At 33.8% G+C, this 17,621-nt stretch overlaps 1 protein-coding gene across 3 annotated transcripts in view; it reads right to left on the bottom strand.

Annotated features, from left to right (window-relative positions):
- Nucleotides 1-17,621, bottom strand: part of EEA1 (early endosome antigen 1) — a 157,162-nt gene that overhangs the window by 37,755 nt on the left and 101,786 nt on the right. For all 3 annotated transcript variants that reach the window (XM_046646282.1, XM_046646281.1, XM_046646283.1), the window contains 5 exons: nt 16,819-16,958; nt 9,584-9,914; nt 8,379-8,480; nt 6,402-6,596; nt 814-996 (listed from right to left, as the gene is read on the bottom strand). In XM_046646282.1, coding sequence (XP_046502238.1) covers nt 814-996; nt 6,402-6,596; nt 8,379-8,480; nt 9,584-9,914; nt 16,819-16,958 — 951 coding nt within the window. The remainder of the gene's footprint in view (nt 1-813; nt 997-6,401; nt 6,597-8,378; nt 8,481-9,583; nt 9,915-16,818; nt 16,959-17,621) is intronic.

Here is a 17,621-nt window from a genome sequence, read left to right as displayed (position 1 = left end):
AAATGTGATACTTTACCTAATCAAATAGTATTGCCAAGGATGAAGTTTCCATATACGTTTAGATAATCAAGGTTAAGTTTACTGTGAGCTATAATCTCCTACTTTTAATCAGTAAGCATTCTGATAGTCTTGGAAAGTGGACCGATATATAGAACTAAAGTCAATATTGCCTGACAAGCAACAGTAAAATTGCACGCATTTTCACCAGTGGTTTACATTTATAACTCCCTAGATTTTCTAATACCAGTCCTTTCTAAAAGCTATTTTTTTTACATAAAGATAAGGTAATAATGTGGCCATTAACATATTTCTAAAGTATTTTACTACTATACATTGTTTTTGTTTGTTTTTTTGAGGAAGATTAGCCCTGAGCTAACATCTGCTGCCAATCCTCCTCTTTTTGCTGAGGAAGACTGGCCCTGAGCTAACATCCATGCCCATCTTCCTCTGCTTTATATATGGGACACCTGCCACAGCATGGCTCGACAAGCAGTGTGTAAGTCTGCACCCGGATCCGAACCAGCAAACCCCGGGCCGCCAAAGCGGAACGTGCACACTTAACCACTGCACCAGCGGCCAGCCCCTATACACTGTTATTTTTAAATGGCTATATTTACATATGTACTTTGTTATAATATAAAATAATTTAATTTTTAAAAAGCATGCTACTCCAAAAATAATAATTTGATAGAAAACAAGCATGATATTCCACAAATACTAATGTTCCCTTAGCCGTTTGGGTTCAAATCAATCATTTAATGAATGTCTATAAATAACTTATTGGGTTTATATGATACAATATAGTTTACTTACCTTAAGATCTTGCCTTGTGGCAAGAAGCTCAGATTCCTTCCCATAGAAATCAGACTGAAGCTGTTTTAGATTTTCCTGACTTTTTTCATAGGTGTTTTGTAACACTGATATTTTCTCTTTCTCTGCTGCGAGTTCCTGTGCCGCCTGTGTTGACTGCTGTTGCAGTTTATTCTCAAGTTCTGTCTGAAACATACAATAGTTATTTAAAATAGTATGCATATCAAAACCAGTTACAAACACAAAATGAAATCCACACAACTGAGAAGATCCCTGAGAACAAAGTGAACTGCATTTATGCCCTAAAATTCTTCTACTTCAATAAAGAATAACTTACTTACGTTATAGCTACAAAGTTAAAGAATTACAAAATCCAACAAGTCCCAATTTAAAAACCAAAAAATGAAAAAGCAATTAAATAAAGAAAAAAGCATTTCTCTAGGAAGTCCTAAGTATCTAGGTATGAACTTAGGAAATCCTTACAGGTCATCTTTATTAACATGAAGGCAGAAAAAGAAAATCTCGCAAAGGTCCAACTCCTCTAAACTCTCAACTTGTCTTTGGTCTTTAAGAAGATTCAGGAGATAATGTACAAATCATGACATAACCAATATATATGAAAATAATTTAAAAATATGAAAATAAGCACGTGGCTTTTAAAATAAGCATTCTATTTGAATAAAACTGTTGTTGAGGTCACCAGTGACTTTCCTGTTCCAAAATCCAATATTCATGTCCTTGTCCACGCATTACTTGACCTTCCAGTGGTACTTGAAATAACTGATGATGTTCCCTCCTAGCAACATTCAGCCTGGTTTCCAGGGCACTTCATGTTTTAGGTTCTCCTCCTACCTCACTGGTCATTCCTACTTAAAATCTTTTATAAGCTCCTCTTCTTCTGTTTGATCTCTTGATATTGTAGGACACTAGGGTTCTGTTCCTGGTCTCAATTAAGGTTTAAAATATTGTTTATTTACAACTGACTCCTGAATTTATGTCTCTAGCTCCAACCTCTCCACGTGAACTCAGGCTCATTATATCCAAGTACTTCCCTGACATCTCCACTTGACTGATGGATACATATCTATCTCAAGTGGAGCTCTTTATTCCTGACAGCAACCCTGCTCAACAAAGAGCTGCTACTTCCCCCAGTAAAAATGGCCATCTATCCACCTGCACACACTGCAAACCTAAAGTTATCCTTGATTCCTCTTTCTCTCATCTCCCATCATCTAATCTATCAGCAAGTCCTAATGACTCAACTTCCAAAATATATTTCTAAATCATCCACTTCTAACACTTGACTTCATGCCATCACCATGTACCGTCTGAACTACTGCAATAGTTTTTCAATGCCTTCCCTGCTTGCTCCTTTGTCTCCTCTTAGTCAGATCGCACCACTCTCTGTTGAAAATTCTCCAACTGATTCTAACTGTACTCAGAACAAAATGTATCATTCTCTCTTATCTTACAACCTACAAATTTGCACGTACATGCTTTGGCCCGTCTGCTTCTCTGAGCTCATCTCATATTACTCTTCCACTCTCCCATTATACTTAACCTATATTGGTCTTCTGTTTGTAGAAAATATCAAGCTTGTTTAGCCTTAAGGTCTTTGCACCATTTGCCTCCCCGACCTTTGTATGGCTAGCTCTTGTATTTCATGTATCAGCTCATTTCTCTTCAGAGAGGCTTCTTTGATCATCCAACCTTTAGCTGAACTCTGTCCATCACTGTCTATCACATCGCCCTGTTTAGTTTCTTCACCCAAGAAAGTATAAGCTCCACAGGAACAGGTTCCTTGTCTGTTACGGCTAGAGCTCCAACACCCAGGATTGTGTCACGGCATAAAATAGGTGCCCAGTAATATTTCTTGAATAATGAGACAAATAGATTAGAGGTGGAGAAGCCTGGGAAGTCTACTAAGAGACTATTGTAATTGCCCAGATAAGAGAAAAGGACAGCCTGAACTAAGACTGTGGCAGCGGGAAATGAGAAAAGGGGATGGAGTCAAGACAGCTAGGAGGCACACTGACAGGAGGAGGTGCTGACTGTCTATGGAGGAAAGGAGGGTTCTTCTCCCTGTATATCATCTAGTAACATGTCACCTCTCTTTCATTTCCTCCAGTTGAGATTCTTCATGATGAAGAATTCCTGGACATCTTTTTTCAGGTTGAAGACTATACCACACTTACACATTTTCTTTTATAGAATACGACTTCTTTTCTTTAACACTTTTTTCACAAATCTAGTTTTCTTTCTCTTTAATCACCATTATGGCTCTCAACTAAGCCCTCTGCAAAGTCTCAATAATGACCAAATGGCTCTTTGGGCATTTGGGCCTTCATTATCTTTACTCTGGCTGACAGACTGATTCATTCATTCATTTAAAAATTATTGATAGCTTATTTGTTAAAAGACACAGTTCTCTGACTTTGAAGAACTCAAATCTATTAATGGAGAAGTTAAATTAAAAACAAAAACAGATCAGAGGGCTGGCCCAGTGGCGCAGTAGTTAAGTTCACACATTCTGTTTTGGCGGCCCAGGGTTTGCCAGTTTGGATCCCAGATGCGGACCTACGCACCACTTGTCAAGCCATGCTGTGGCAGGCGTCCCTGTAGAGGAGGATGGGCACAGATGTGAGCTCAGGGCCAGTCTTCCTCAGCAAAAAGAGGAGGACTGGTGGCAGATGTTAGCCCAGGACTAATCTTCCCCCCCCCCAAAAAAAAATTTAAAAAAAATTAAACAAAAACAGATCAATGCAACAGTTTGATAATTGCTTTAATAGAAGTAAACCCAAAGTTCCAAAGGAGAATACAGAAGAGTCAGTCATTGATAATTTATCCTTCACAAATTGATCAGTTTTGCTCTAAACAGATCTGATCACATGTCTCTCTTCTTAAAAGACTTTAGTCCTCCAATATTAAAAATTTTAAGTAGAAACAACTATAAAACCTTGACTGTGATCTGACTTCATCCAATTCTGTAGTCTTATCTCCCCTCACTTCTCCACTTACCATGCACTCCAATAGCTAATGTTCTATAATGATATTTTTTAACTTTTGCAAACTTTTGTTAATACTATTTCCTCTCCTTGAAATGTCTAATGTCCTCCTCCTTTTAACCTTTCAAAATTATAATCCTCTTCAAAGGCCCAGTTCAAATGCCAGCTTCTCTAGAAAACCAGTCAAAATTTACATTAAGTTCTAATTTTTCTTATATTTCTGTTTGCATTCTTGTTTCATTCTCCTTTATATATTACAGTTTTCTTTTTCTTTATATACCTGCTGCCTCATTAAATTATAAGCTACTTGAGTATAGGGGGCCATATCCTATTCATTCTGTATTCCCACACAAGGTTTTGAATAAAGATGGTGCAGGGACTGTTGACTTACAGGCTGCTTGCTGGATTCTTGATCAGTGTCTCCCAAACAATCATATATATACATTTATCATAAATATATATATATATATATATACATGAAATGTGTATACATGTGTGTATGTTTCACATATATATATATGTAAGTATGTACACATATACATCTATACCCATTTAAATTTTATCTTTGTTTTTCCTACTTCACTGTGGGGCAGTGACAATTTTGTCACAGACCATCACTGCATGGTCTACCATGCACACTGACACTCTCAGATCATAGTTTGCTATATTTCCATATAATATCCAACAACTATTTTGCTTCCACACTGGACACAGTACTAGGTACTTTAAATACATTATCTCAATCTTTACAATAATTCTATGACTCAATTATATTTAGCACAGAAAGATGAATCGATTCCTTGTGATCAGAAACCTAATGTATGTCACATAAAATTTAAATTCAAAACTTCCTGGCTCAAAATTTATGTTCTTTCCATGATGTTAAACTGTTCCCCAACAAAACCAAACTATTCTTGCTTTTGAATGGTTTTCCAGTTACTCTAAATTCCAAGTTTAATTTACAGAGACTGACTATCCACTCAACACTCCTGAAAATGTTGTCCTCCCCAAGGTTAAGAAGTGTGTTCTTTATTCTAGCATCTATACACAAACAGAAGTGAACTACTGCTATGGCTGGATGTTTGGGTCCCTGCTAAATTCCTATGTTGAAGCCTAGATCCCCAGTGTGAGGTATTTGGAGGTGTGGCCTTTCAGAGGTCATTAGGTCATGAGGGTGGAGCCCTCACAAATGGGATTAGTGCCCTTATGTGAAGAAACACAAGAGAGATCATCTCTCTCAGCCATACGAGGATACAGCAAGAAGGCAACTGTCTACAAGCCAGGAAGTAGGCCCTCACCAAACAAGGGACATGCAGGGTGCCTTTATCTTGGACTTTCAAGCCTCCAGAACTGTGAGGAATAAATGTTTATTATTTAAGCCACCTAGGCTAATAGTAATTTTGTTATAGCAGTCTAAACTAAGACAGCTACCAATAAGAACATTTCCTTTAAATCTCATAATCTTTAAGGTGTCATCTAGTAAAGCTGTGGAAAACATAAGCAATATACGTTAATCATAAATCTGAAAGAAATAATATTGTAATTAATAAAAAAGAAAATGTGCTAAAAATTGTTTTTGTTATTCACTAAGTTGTGATGCTATCAAAATGAAGATCTGGGGAATACCTGGATACTAGGCTAATAGATTTTGCAAAAAATGACCTCAAGATATCAAAGCAAAAAAAAAATACATATTGTGATAATTACATCTCGACTTATGATTATATATGGTAACACAAAAAAAGATAGATAAGTCTGTCTACTCTTGTTTGTGCTATTAAAAAATTATGCTTTTTTAAAGTGGCACAACAGTAATTTTAAAAACCGTTGTCAACATAAAAAGCCTAATTGTGGGGTTAATTTTTTTTCCCCAGTAATACAACAGCCAACTCGTAATGACATGACATTTTGTTTGTTCTAGATACTAGAGATTTTTACTTCCCTCTTCTCCATGGACCAATTAACATGCACATACCAACAATGGGGAAAAACTCATTTTGTTCAAATACTAAGTACAATCCATTTTTATCAAATCTTGGCCTGGACAAACTTTAAAACATATTTAAGAATGAGAAACAAATGCTGAATAAATTAGAATAGGTTTGGAAATGGAAACCATTATGATGTAACTTAAAATATCAAAAAATTATAACTATATGAAATATACACTACTGAATTTTCTTAATATATCCCATTTTGTAATTTTTATTCTTGAGTATCTTCCCTTAATAAGGATAATTTATTTTTAAATTCCTTTAAAATTTTCTAATACACTAGAAAAGTTGTATAAATTATTCCCTTAAGTGTTAGTTATATGTTATTTTACAAAAAGGTAGTTTTATGTCTATCAAACAATTAGCGATAGAATTTTAAATAAGAATTAATCTCACAACATGTTTATAGTGAATGAAAATGCAGACTTAGATATTTAATCATATAATTAAGTGCTTTTACACATTTAACTTAGAAAAATTTTGAGCATATATAACTTTTTCTTTGCTCCAATTCATCTGTGTTAATTATCATATTATAATCTTAACTGCAAAGTTTCTTTCCACAAAAAGAGAATAAATATGCTATCACTACCTTCTGTGAAGTAACAATTTTAATTTCCCCGTGGAGGGCTTCAATTTGCTCTTTCTTCTGTTCAGTCAGCTGCTTTAGCTCATTCATGTTCCCCTGCAGTTGTTGCTCTTCTTTTTCCTTTTGTTTTAAAGCATTCTGGGCTTGTATGACTTGTCCCTGCATTGAACTGAGTTCCAACTTCAACTGATGAGAGGTCTAAAAGAAAATCAAATCTGTTTAGCATTCACTTTCTCATTTGACATACATTTATTGAGTACCTACTACATGCCAACCACTACTCTAGTAGAAACCACCAAGCTTGTTGGCCACAGGCAATCAGTGGGAAACCAAAAAGAAAAATCCCTGCCCTCAGGGAGCTTTCATAACTGACACTATTCACTATGAGATGACATGCACGAATAATCTTCAATATTTGTTTAATCCTACCTTCCTTTTTCACTTATAATTATATATTTGTATAGAGCTTGTAAATGAACTAGACTAGTATTCCCTTGTATCACAGAAAGAAGGGATATCAGCATCAATCTTCAGACTGCTGGAATGCCTACTGTCTTTCAAGAATATTCTCAAAATGCTAACTGAGCCTGTCGGCCACAGTTAATCAGAAAGAATAGCTCTATATTAACTATAATAAAACTAAAATCATTTTTGGCAAGTACGTTTAGTATCTGATGACACTAATCTACACCACATAATAGTTTCCTCGTTTAGAGATCTGGGGCATATTTCGCTACTACTTTGTCTTTACAATCTACTAGGATACATTTCTGTTCAAAATTAGATATCACATAGAAGTTACACTAAGGTTCCTCTGAGGCCAAGGTGAACTACTACTACCTTCTGCCCTTCCAGCCCAAGTCATGCTTTCAGTGTTTTATGCATATTTCATTAAGAACCTAATTTGAGCATTTAACAATATTCAAAGTTACTTTTGAAAAAGTTACAGTGCAATATATGGATGCTTCAGCTTATCTCCAATGCAAAGAGAAATATTTTTGTGCAAACAGGAGTCAAGTAGTGTAACAAAAATGATGTTTATGTTATGATAACCAATGATAAAGTAATAGCTAACATTTGAGCATTTATTTTATTAGTCAATGTTCTAAGCACTTTAAAGTATATTAACCCATTTATTCCTCCCGATAATCCTATGACATAGAGTCTATGACTAGCCCCATTTTACTGCTGAGGAAACTGGAGCAAAGTGATATTAAGTAATCTGCCTAAGACAAGGCAAGACAGTATAGCTAATAAATGACACAGCCAGGATATAAATTTGGACAATCTGGATTCAGAGCTTGGGCACTAAGCCACTTACCTGGCTAGCACTTAAAGCACAGGTATCTTCCTTCGATCAACAATGAGAATACGATCACATTAAAGACTTGTCAGCATCAGGTTCTGCTGCTTTAGCAAGTCGGTCCAGTCTACGCCCGACTCTAGCCGCTAGGGGTGTGTCTTCCAAGAACGACACCCAAGCATTATACCCATTGATTTCTCATTTGCTTGTTTGTAATGAAGAGCAAGAGAAGCATTAACCATAGATTTTTCTTATACAATCATTATGTAACCATAATGATTATACAATCATTACCAAATCTATCATTAATGCAAATGTCTATGAAATAAAGAGCCCTTAAAATGCCATTTCTATGAAAAGTTTATTAAGACTTTTTTCAACTATAATAACGTTCCTTAATGTAGATTATTTAATTATAACTCTATAGCTAATTGACTCAATTCTCCACCTTTATTAATTATAATCCTTTATTTGGGGCCTTTTATTGTAAACTAGCTTAAATCTTTTTAGTAGTAGGTAGAACGCAAATGACAATTTTAAACTATGTATATACGATCCATTATATTTCAGAGAAATAAACCCTCCTTTGACTTAAATATCAGTTTGAAAATATTTTGAAAATATAAAGACCTTTTTATGCTTTACATATTTTATGTTACAAAAAAACAAAATCTTACCTCCTTCTCTTTTTCAAGTGACTTTTTCAGTTCATTCCGTTCCTTAAGTGTGCTTTCTGTCTGTACTTGAAGTTGATGCTTTAATTCTTTGCAAGTTTTTTCCTAAAAAAATGGAAACTACATTATGCAGAAAATATTGATAGTAAGTTTAAGAAGTTTGGTTTATAAGCTTAGTAAGATCCACACAAAGAAACAAACTAGAATTGTTTGGTTTAAGATGGGATAGAATCATTCATTTCAATTATAAAAACAGGTAAATATAGCAGTAAAGCGGGAGGGACAAGAAAGGCCAAGTTTCTATTATCAACCAACAGTCATAAATACTTTAGATAATATTTAGACAGTATTTTAGAACACTTTCAAAACCACATTCTTATGTCACAAAATTAACTATAATTAATCCACTTATGCTATTTTAAAGGGAGAATAATAGGATTTAAGAAAATAGGAGGAAATTAAAAAAAAGTATTAAAACAATAAAAATCAAAAATAATGACATATAACTTAAGAGGAAAATTGTACAGATAGAAGATGTTTTGTCCAAACTGAAAGGAACATAAAGATAACATACTAATAACATACTTTTTTATGCTGCTAAACACTTTCACTGGCCCTCATATTGAGAACAAATAATTTTACTTTTGCTGTTACTCTGTGTTATTCTCAGTTGAAAACTTTCTGAGAATACATGCCCCTTTAAGTATTCCCTGATACTGTGAGACCTTTTTTTCTTGATAGTTTAAATATGTTCTATGGTGTCTCTAATGCATGGTATTATTCAGAGTCTTAGAATACTCAATAAAGAATTAGAGAATTTATACAGTGTGAGAATTAAAAGAATCATCAAGATCTTTCCGAGTTTTTTTCTTTTTTTTCAGGCAAGTGACCAACAATTCAACTAGTAGCTATGAGTTATTCTCTGTCCCTGAGCACAAACATGCTGCAGTCTCTCCCAAACCTAGCATCCTCCCAACAATAGGGAAGACTGTGTATTCAACTGCAGATTTCCTGGCCCTGTGGAAAACTACAGACACAGACACCACCATCTTTTTCTCAGGTTAAGCAATCCCAATTCCTTTCCTCATAAGAACTGTTTAAAATCATTTCAATGTAGGATGAAAAGTCAATAGTGAATTAAGCAGAAAAGTCAGTACATTTTAAATAAAAATCACTTCTACTTAAGAAAGTAAATGTAAACAACTAACCAAATCTAATATAGCAGCTTTTCCTTTCTGATTTTCCTTTTCAAATTCACTTTTGGAGTTCTTCAAAGAATCAGAAACTTTTGATAATTTTTCTTTTGCTGCAGAAAGCTCTGTCATTAGAGTCTCTTTCTCCATCTTCACTTTTTGTAGTTCTGTTACTGTTGTTTGAATTTTGTTGTTTAATTCCTTGTGCTGCATTTTTGCATCTTGACTTAAATTTTCAATTTCTTGTTTAAGGATTATTTTTTCTTCCTCTTGCTTGGTAAGCATTTGCTTAGTATTTTCAAAGGCTTCAGATTTTTCCTGTAGATCCAACTTTGTACTGGATACTCTAAACATTTAGAAAAGAATTTTTTAAAAATAATGCTTTTCTAATTTCTAAATTAGAAATGCATTTCTAATTTGCCATTCAAAATTAATAAGTAAATTATTACTGAGTTTTAAACCTTTCCTGTATAGTTCAGAAGTAAAAATAATAATTTAATGTCATAAAACCACATAACTGAAAAATGCCTTAGAACATCAGATCTGATGATTTTATAGATGAAGATGATTTTCCTCACGTCAAATAAGTTGGTGGTAAAGCCAAGCCCACCCAAGCCTCCTGACTTAATCCAGCCTTGTCCACCACAACGGACTCCAAGGAAAACTGTGCATCCAGGAAACCCTCTGTCACAACAGCCAGAAAAGTTTTTCCTTGTACCCTAAAGAACCTACTCACTGTGTTAACCTACTAGGATACAGAGACATGTGCCTCTTTCCTTGAAAAAATAAAACACATTATGTGTTTGATAGAGCTTAAACTTCAAAACACCTAGGGGTGACGCACAAAAAATAAAGGAAAAAATAAAAGAAATTTTTCATTTCAAACACAGAGGAAAGACACAAGATTTACTTTAGTTTTAGAACCTCAGAGATTATATAAGAGTTTTATCATTTGTCCCTTAACATAAGTTTTCTACATCTGAATGAATAAGCTCTAAGAATGAAGAAAAGAAGGTATAGCTTTAGAAAAGTTCAACTAAAGAGTTTTATTGTTTTCATAAAAGGGATGAAATTATGCATATTATATACCAAAAGAAAAACTCACAATAAAGATCAACCATTTTTTTAAAGTGAAAATAAAACCAGATGCAAAGTATTATTTCTAGAACGCATACTATTTCCAATGTACTTTATAATCAGTATACATTCAACAATATGTTAAAGAGATGCTGTTAAAAGATGTACTAGCCACCTATTTGAAGTTGGGTATTAATACACTACCAGAACTGTGTTTATACCTTGAAATTTTCCAACTTTTAGTCTCAGAAACTTACTTTTACTTTCTAAAATGTAGCTAGAAAAGAAGTTGTTAAGTACATTCATAGGATACTGTACCTCACTGGTTTTTAAAGGTCTAAATAGAAAAGTCATTATACTAATATTATTTTATTATTTTACTATACTTAAAATCCCTGTCAAGCAACCCTAAGTTTAGGACTTGATATATTTTTTACTATGCTACTTAACTTCCCTGTAAATAATTATTATAAAATCATAAGATTATGTGAATTAAGGAGAGAAAAACAGAAATAAAGGATTGCATAGTCACCGTAAAACTATATTTTAAAAAAATTACTAAAGGAAGTAATAAATAAATCCACAATCATAGGTGGAAATCTAAATACCCCTTTCTCAGAAACTAACAGAGGAACCAGAGAAAAAACCGATAAGGATACAGAAGATTAGCAGAACACTGTCAACTACCTTGACCTAATTGATATCAATTACCTTTACCCAACAACACAGAGTACACACATGGATACAAGGAAAATTAACCAAGATGAACCATGCACTGGGCCATAAATAAGACAGTTTTAAAAGTCTGAATTTTATTGAGTATGTTCTCTAACCACAATGGAATTAAATTAGAAATCAATAACAGTAAGATATCTAGAAGAGCCTCAAATATTTGGAAAATAAACAACATACTTCAGAAGAACCCATGCATCAAAGAAGAAATCACACAGGATATTAGAAAATACATTAAACTGCACAGTAATGACAATACAGTGCAAGATGGGAATTAGAAGGAAAGAGTTGGATGCATAGATGTAGGTGGGCCTTGAGAAAGAAGAGCCCTGGACCCTATTATTTGGGTTGAGGCCTGGGATCAGGGATGAGGTTTAGTCAAAGCCCAGATGTGTTTACCCAGCCCTCCTTTCTAGGTAGTACTCTCAAAATGCAAGACCCCATATAAGAAATGTTTGCATAAAATGTATGGACAAAAAAAAAAAAAATCTTAGTATTAAAAGGTTTTCCTACCCCAATATGATGCGGAAGCCTCTGAGTAAGTTCTAAACCATGAAATTACAACACAGAATGGAAACGGGCCCATTTCCACTGAGCCCATTAGAAATAGCGGCCTTGAGAAAGAGAATAAGAACCAACTCAGAGGTGACCTTCATGGACTGATGACTGGGTTCCAGAGGTGACAAACCACTCAGTGAGTGATATAAAAGAACAGATTAGCTGCCTAAATACCTCGACACTGGAAACACTGATGTTAACAGTGAAGAAGAATGCCATTGGAGGTACAAAATGCACCCCTATATCCTCAAATTCAAAGTATCCAGATCCAATTTACTAGAAGTGAGAACAAGAAATTTTTTATCATCACTCCCCAAACAAGGATGAAACCATGAAGGTGTGAAACAACTTAATTATCATCAGCTCTGATGGGTTTTACTTCATTTCCCTGAAGGGTACCTTTCACAGGCTCTCAGCCTCCATCTTTACTAATAAAAGTCAAGAACCCACATCCCCTTGACGCAGATAAGTCTGCCAACTCTGTCAGAGTGACATATTAGGCATTTAAAGACACAATCTAATGAAATGTGACTGGTCACAAGCCCTCCTGTGAAGACATCCAGATGAATGGGGTGGAACTGATTTTTATCCATCAAAATTGTGGTGAATTATGTGTCCACTGAAGGTCTCACAGCAAGACCCAATCCAAGCACCAAGATTAAGGACACGCTTGGGAAGACTAATTCTACCTTGGGTGTGAAGGAAAAATGCCCCAATTCAGCACTTTTATGGCTACATGGGATATGTCTGGAAGCACATACCCCCTCTGCCACCAAAGACATTTGAAATTTCATACACCAAATAATCTTTTAGATGCTGATAGCTTCTAAATTAATCCACCCTTATACTCAGGGCTGTTGCGGGCCCATTGGGCACTTGGTGCAAATGAAAAAAAGGGTAATCTTCCTCAAGATAATTTATTCCATCTACTGAAAAACTATCATACTATACCGATTTTATTAGACTAAGACATGTAACTCCCATCTGCAGAAATCTGACATCTAGTATTGACAAAATGCAAAGGGGGTGAGGAACTGAGAAAAATAAAGATATTACAAAAAATGAACAGCCACAGGGAAGCTTTCACATTAAGAAGCTATAAAAAGAAGAGCTAACTAAGCCCAAAGCCTAAGGAAGAAAATACTAAAGATAAAAAGAGAAATAAATGAAACAGGAAACTGACAAACAAAATCAAATCAAAAGTTTTTTTATAAAATTGATACATCTCTAATTAGATCAAGAAAAAAAGAACACAAATTACCACTACTAAGAATAACGAGACATCATTACAGATCCTACAGACCCTAAAAGTACAATAATGTTATGAACATTACATCAATAATTGTGAAAGTTTAGATGAAATGGGCAAATTCCTTGAAACACACAAATTACCAAAACCAACTCAAGAAAAATATTAGAAAATAAGAAGAGCTCTGTATCTAATAAATAAATTGAACTCCAAATTAAGAAGCAACCCAGAGAGAGAACTTCAAGATAGTTGGTTCATTGGTGAATTCAAACATTTAATAAATAATATGCAGCTCATACAGACTCTTTCAGAAAGCAGAAGAGGAGGGAATATTGTCAATTCCTTTTTAAGACCAACATAACTATGATTCCAAAATCTTGACAATGATATTTAAAAAAAACACATTACAGACCAACTGCCCTCATGAATATGTGGAAAATTCTAAACAAAGTATTATCAACTCAAATACAGCAATATATAAAAAGAATAGTACAGGATGATCAAGTGGGATTTATCCCAGGAAAGCAAAATAAGTTTAACATTAAAAAAAAAAAATCAATCAATGTAATTTACCATATTAACAGAAAAAGAGAAAAACTGTATGATCCTATCAATAGATGTAGAAGAAGTTGACAAAAAAAATTTTTTTAAAAGAAAACTAGTATAGAAGGGAATGTCCTCAATCTGATAAAGGAATCTAGAAAAAACCTACAGCTAACCTCAAAATTAATGAAGAAATATTTAATGTTTCCTGCTTAAGACTGGGAACAGTGCAAGGATCTCCACTATTACTATTTACACTCAAAATTTTACTGGAGCTGTCAGCCAGGAATAAGTCAAGAAAAAGACATAAAAGCACTATAGGTTGAAAAAATAAAAAGCAATAAAACTGTTGCTGTTCACAAATAACATGATCATCTACTTAGAAAACTCAAGATTCTACAGAACTATTAAAACAAAAAAATAAATTTAACAAGGTAAAAGGATAGAAAGTCAATATACAAAACTCAACTGTATTTTTATACTAGCCACAGGCAATCATAAAATTAAATTTAAAAAACAAGTCCATTTACAAGAGCATTTAAAAACATAAAACACCTACAAATAAATTTAACAAAAGATGTACAAGATCCTTATTTTAAAAACAACAAAATGCTCCTCAGAGAAATTAAAGAAGATGTAAATAGATGAAGAGAGATAACATGTTCATGGATTATAAGACTTAATATTGTTAAAATCTTAATTCTCCCCAAATTGATCTACAGATTTACTGCAGTTCCAATCAAAACCCAGTAATTTTATTTGTAGAAAAAGACAAGCTAATACTAAAATTTACATGGAAAAAGCAATGAACTTAGAAGAGTCAAGACAATCCAGAAAAAAAAGAAATAAGTTAGAGGACTGATACAACCTGGTATCAAGACCTACCACAAAAACCAACATACAATGGTATTGATGTCAGAATACCATATGACACATAGATCAATGGAACAGAATACAGTCCACAAACAGACATACATATATCAGGTAATCTGCTTTTGACAAAGGTACCAAGGCCACTCAATGGGAGATAAAAGGTTTATCAACAACTGGTACTAGAACAGCTTAATGATGTATGGGGGAAAAGGTGATCCTAGACCCCTACCTCACACCTCACACAAAAACAAGCTCAAGGTGGATGCTAGAACTAAATGTAAAAACTAAAACTATCAAATCTCTAGAAGAAAACATTAAATAACTCTTCACAAACTCTGGGGATAAACAAACATTTCTTAGAAAGGACACAAAACACTAAACATACAAGAAAAAAATGACAAACTGAATTTAAACAAAATTTAAGACTTCTAGTCATTGAAAGATACGCCCAAAGAAACGTAAAGCAAAGCTGCTAGGAAAAAAGGTTCGATAATCTATTTGTCTGGCTGGCTGGCTAGATACCTGGTAAAAGATCAGTATTTTGAATATATAAAGAACTCCTTCAAATTAATACTAAAAGACCCAAGGGAAAAAAAATTTTAATAGGCCAAATAATTTAACACAGTCTTCACAAGTGAAAACATTTGAATGGCCAATAAGAACATGAAAAAGTGCTTAGCCTCATCAGAGAAATGCAAATTAAAACCACAATGAGAAACCATTTCATACTCAATAAACAGCTAAAATTAAAAGGACTGACAAAGACCAAATACTGGCAAGAATATGAAGCAACTAAAACATTCCCAGTAAGAGTATCAAATGGTACAACCACTTTGGGAAAAGGTCTGGCAGCTTCTAATATAGCTAAACATACATCTACCCCACCATGACCCTGAAATTTCACAAAATGCTTGTATAAGAATATTCATAGCATCTTCATTCATAATAGCTAAAAACTGGGAAACAACCCAAAAATATCAATCAACAGAAGACTAAATAAACAAATTGTAGTGTATTTATTCAGTGGAATACTACTCAAGTTAATTAAAAAAAAAGAACTGCTAATGTATTCAACTATATAGATGAATTAAAAAACAGTACATTAAGTGAAAAAAAGCCAGTAACAAAAAAAGAACATATTGTATGATTCCATTTCAAAACACATGACATTAATCTATGGAGACGGAAAAGAGAACTGTGGTTGTCTATGGGAAAAGGGTAAAGTATTAACCAGAAGGACATACAAGGAAATTCCAGGGGGGATGAAAATGTTCGGCAGGGAGGAGTGGGGAGGGCACATGGTTACACGGAGTCTAAACTTATTAAAACTCAAACTGTATATGTAAGATCTGTATGCAACTATATGCAACTTTTACTGTATGCATCTAAGATCTGTGTGCAACTTTTACTTCAATAATAAAAAAAAATAAAGGTGCCAGCCCCAGGGCCAAGAGGTTAAGTTTGCGTGCTCCACTTTGGCAGCTCAGGGTTTTGCTGGTTCAGATCCTGAGTGCAGACATGGCACCACTCATCAAGCCATGCCAAGGCAGCATCCCACATAGCAGAACTATAAGGACCTACAACTAGAATGTATACAACTAAGTAGTGGGGGCTTTGGGGAGAAGAAGGGAAAAAAAGATTGGCAACAGTTGTTAACTCAGGGCCAATCTTCAGGGAAAAAAAAAAAGAAAGTCAAGCAAATGGGGCATCATAAAATAATAATAATAATAATAAAAAGGTACACCAATTCTGGCATTTTCCTGTGCTTAAACATAGACAATCTGCCAAACTGTACCACAAAGCTAAAATAGTTCATTGCTTATAAGAAAGTATCCATTTCCTACTTGGCACAGTGCCTCAATGCAAAAGCCTGACTGCATTTGGGTGCTACATATAAACACTCCTCTCTATCTGTTAATTTGACATTAATTTATTCAAATTGGTGAATAACTCAAAATAATCGCTTTAACCCAGTGAAACAAGTACTTTCTTACTGTTTAAAAGAGACTAGATGACCCAAATTTTCAGCCCTTTCAACTGAAGGTAAATTTAACCATATTAAGATGGCTTTACTTTCATTCACATTAACATCAGCAGTTACAGAATCAATACAAAGAAACATTTAATAAATCTTTAAGGATTATAATGGCAAAATTGAAATGTTAAGGAAATTTTATTACTTAGTTTATAATCCTCTCCCTTAAGTAGTTTAGCTTACATTTCTTTCTCCATTTCAAGTTGTTTGCTCAGTTCTGTCGCTCTAAGCTCTAAATCTGCGTTCAGCTGTCTCTCCTGCTGTAGATCCTGTAGAGCTTGTTCCTTGCTTGCTTTAACTTCAAGAGAATCAGCTTCTAGTTTCTATGGAGGAAATACAATATAGTAACCATTTTAATGTCAGTAAGTATATATCTATTACTAAATACTGTAACTATGTAAGATTTATAATTATATAATTATAAGAAATAGTATTATATAAAATATTAAATTTTTGTTTATTCTCAAATTGGTGTTGACACAACACACAAAAATAACCATAAAATTTTTATGTGATAATAAAAAACACATTCGGAAGCCATTCCTGAGTAAAGGAGCTATTTATCTTATAATCTTTTGGAGGATCTAGCAGCAGGGTTTACATATGATAGACAGTCACTAAGCTTTTACTTTTTAAAATTAACTCTGAATAAGAGAATGAACTTAAAATTCTTATATTTATTACTTGAGTAAAAGTTACTAATTCAAATATTAAAAAAACTAAGGAACAGGTTGACACATGGGCCCACTTAAAATATAATATCCTTTATATTCACAGTTAACACTAGAAATGTACTTATAGATACTCAAACTAAAATAGAGTTGCCATGTAGTACTTCTCATTAAGACCTACTGACTCTAAATATAAAGCCAATTAAATTCCCAATTTTCTTTCTTTAATCTCTAGGTCTAGAGATTGTTTTCTTCATAGCATAGTTTTGCTCTAATACATATACATATAACTGTGTGTATTTTTACAAATTTACA

The sequence above is a fragment of the Equus quagga genome, chromosome 19, assembly GCF_021613505.1.
Source record: "Equus quagga isolate Etosha38 chromosome 19, UCLA_HA_Equagga_1.0, whole genome shotgun sequence".
NCBI classification, from domain to species: domain Eukaryota; kingdom Metazoa; phylum Chordata; class Mammalia; order Perissodactyla; family Equidae; genus Equus; species Equus quagga.
The sequence above is the reverse complement of the archived record's forward strand: the minus strand, read 5'-3'. Positions and strand labels throughout refer to the sequence as shown.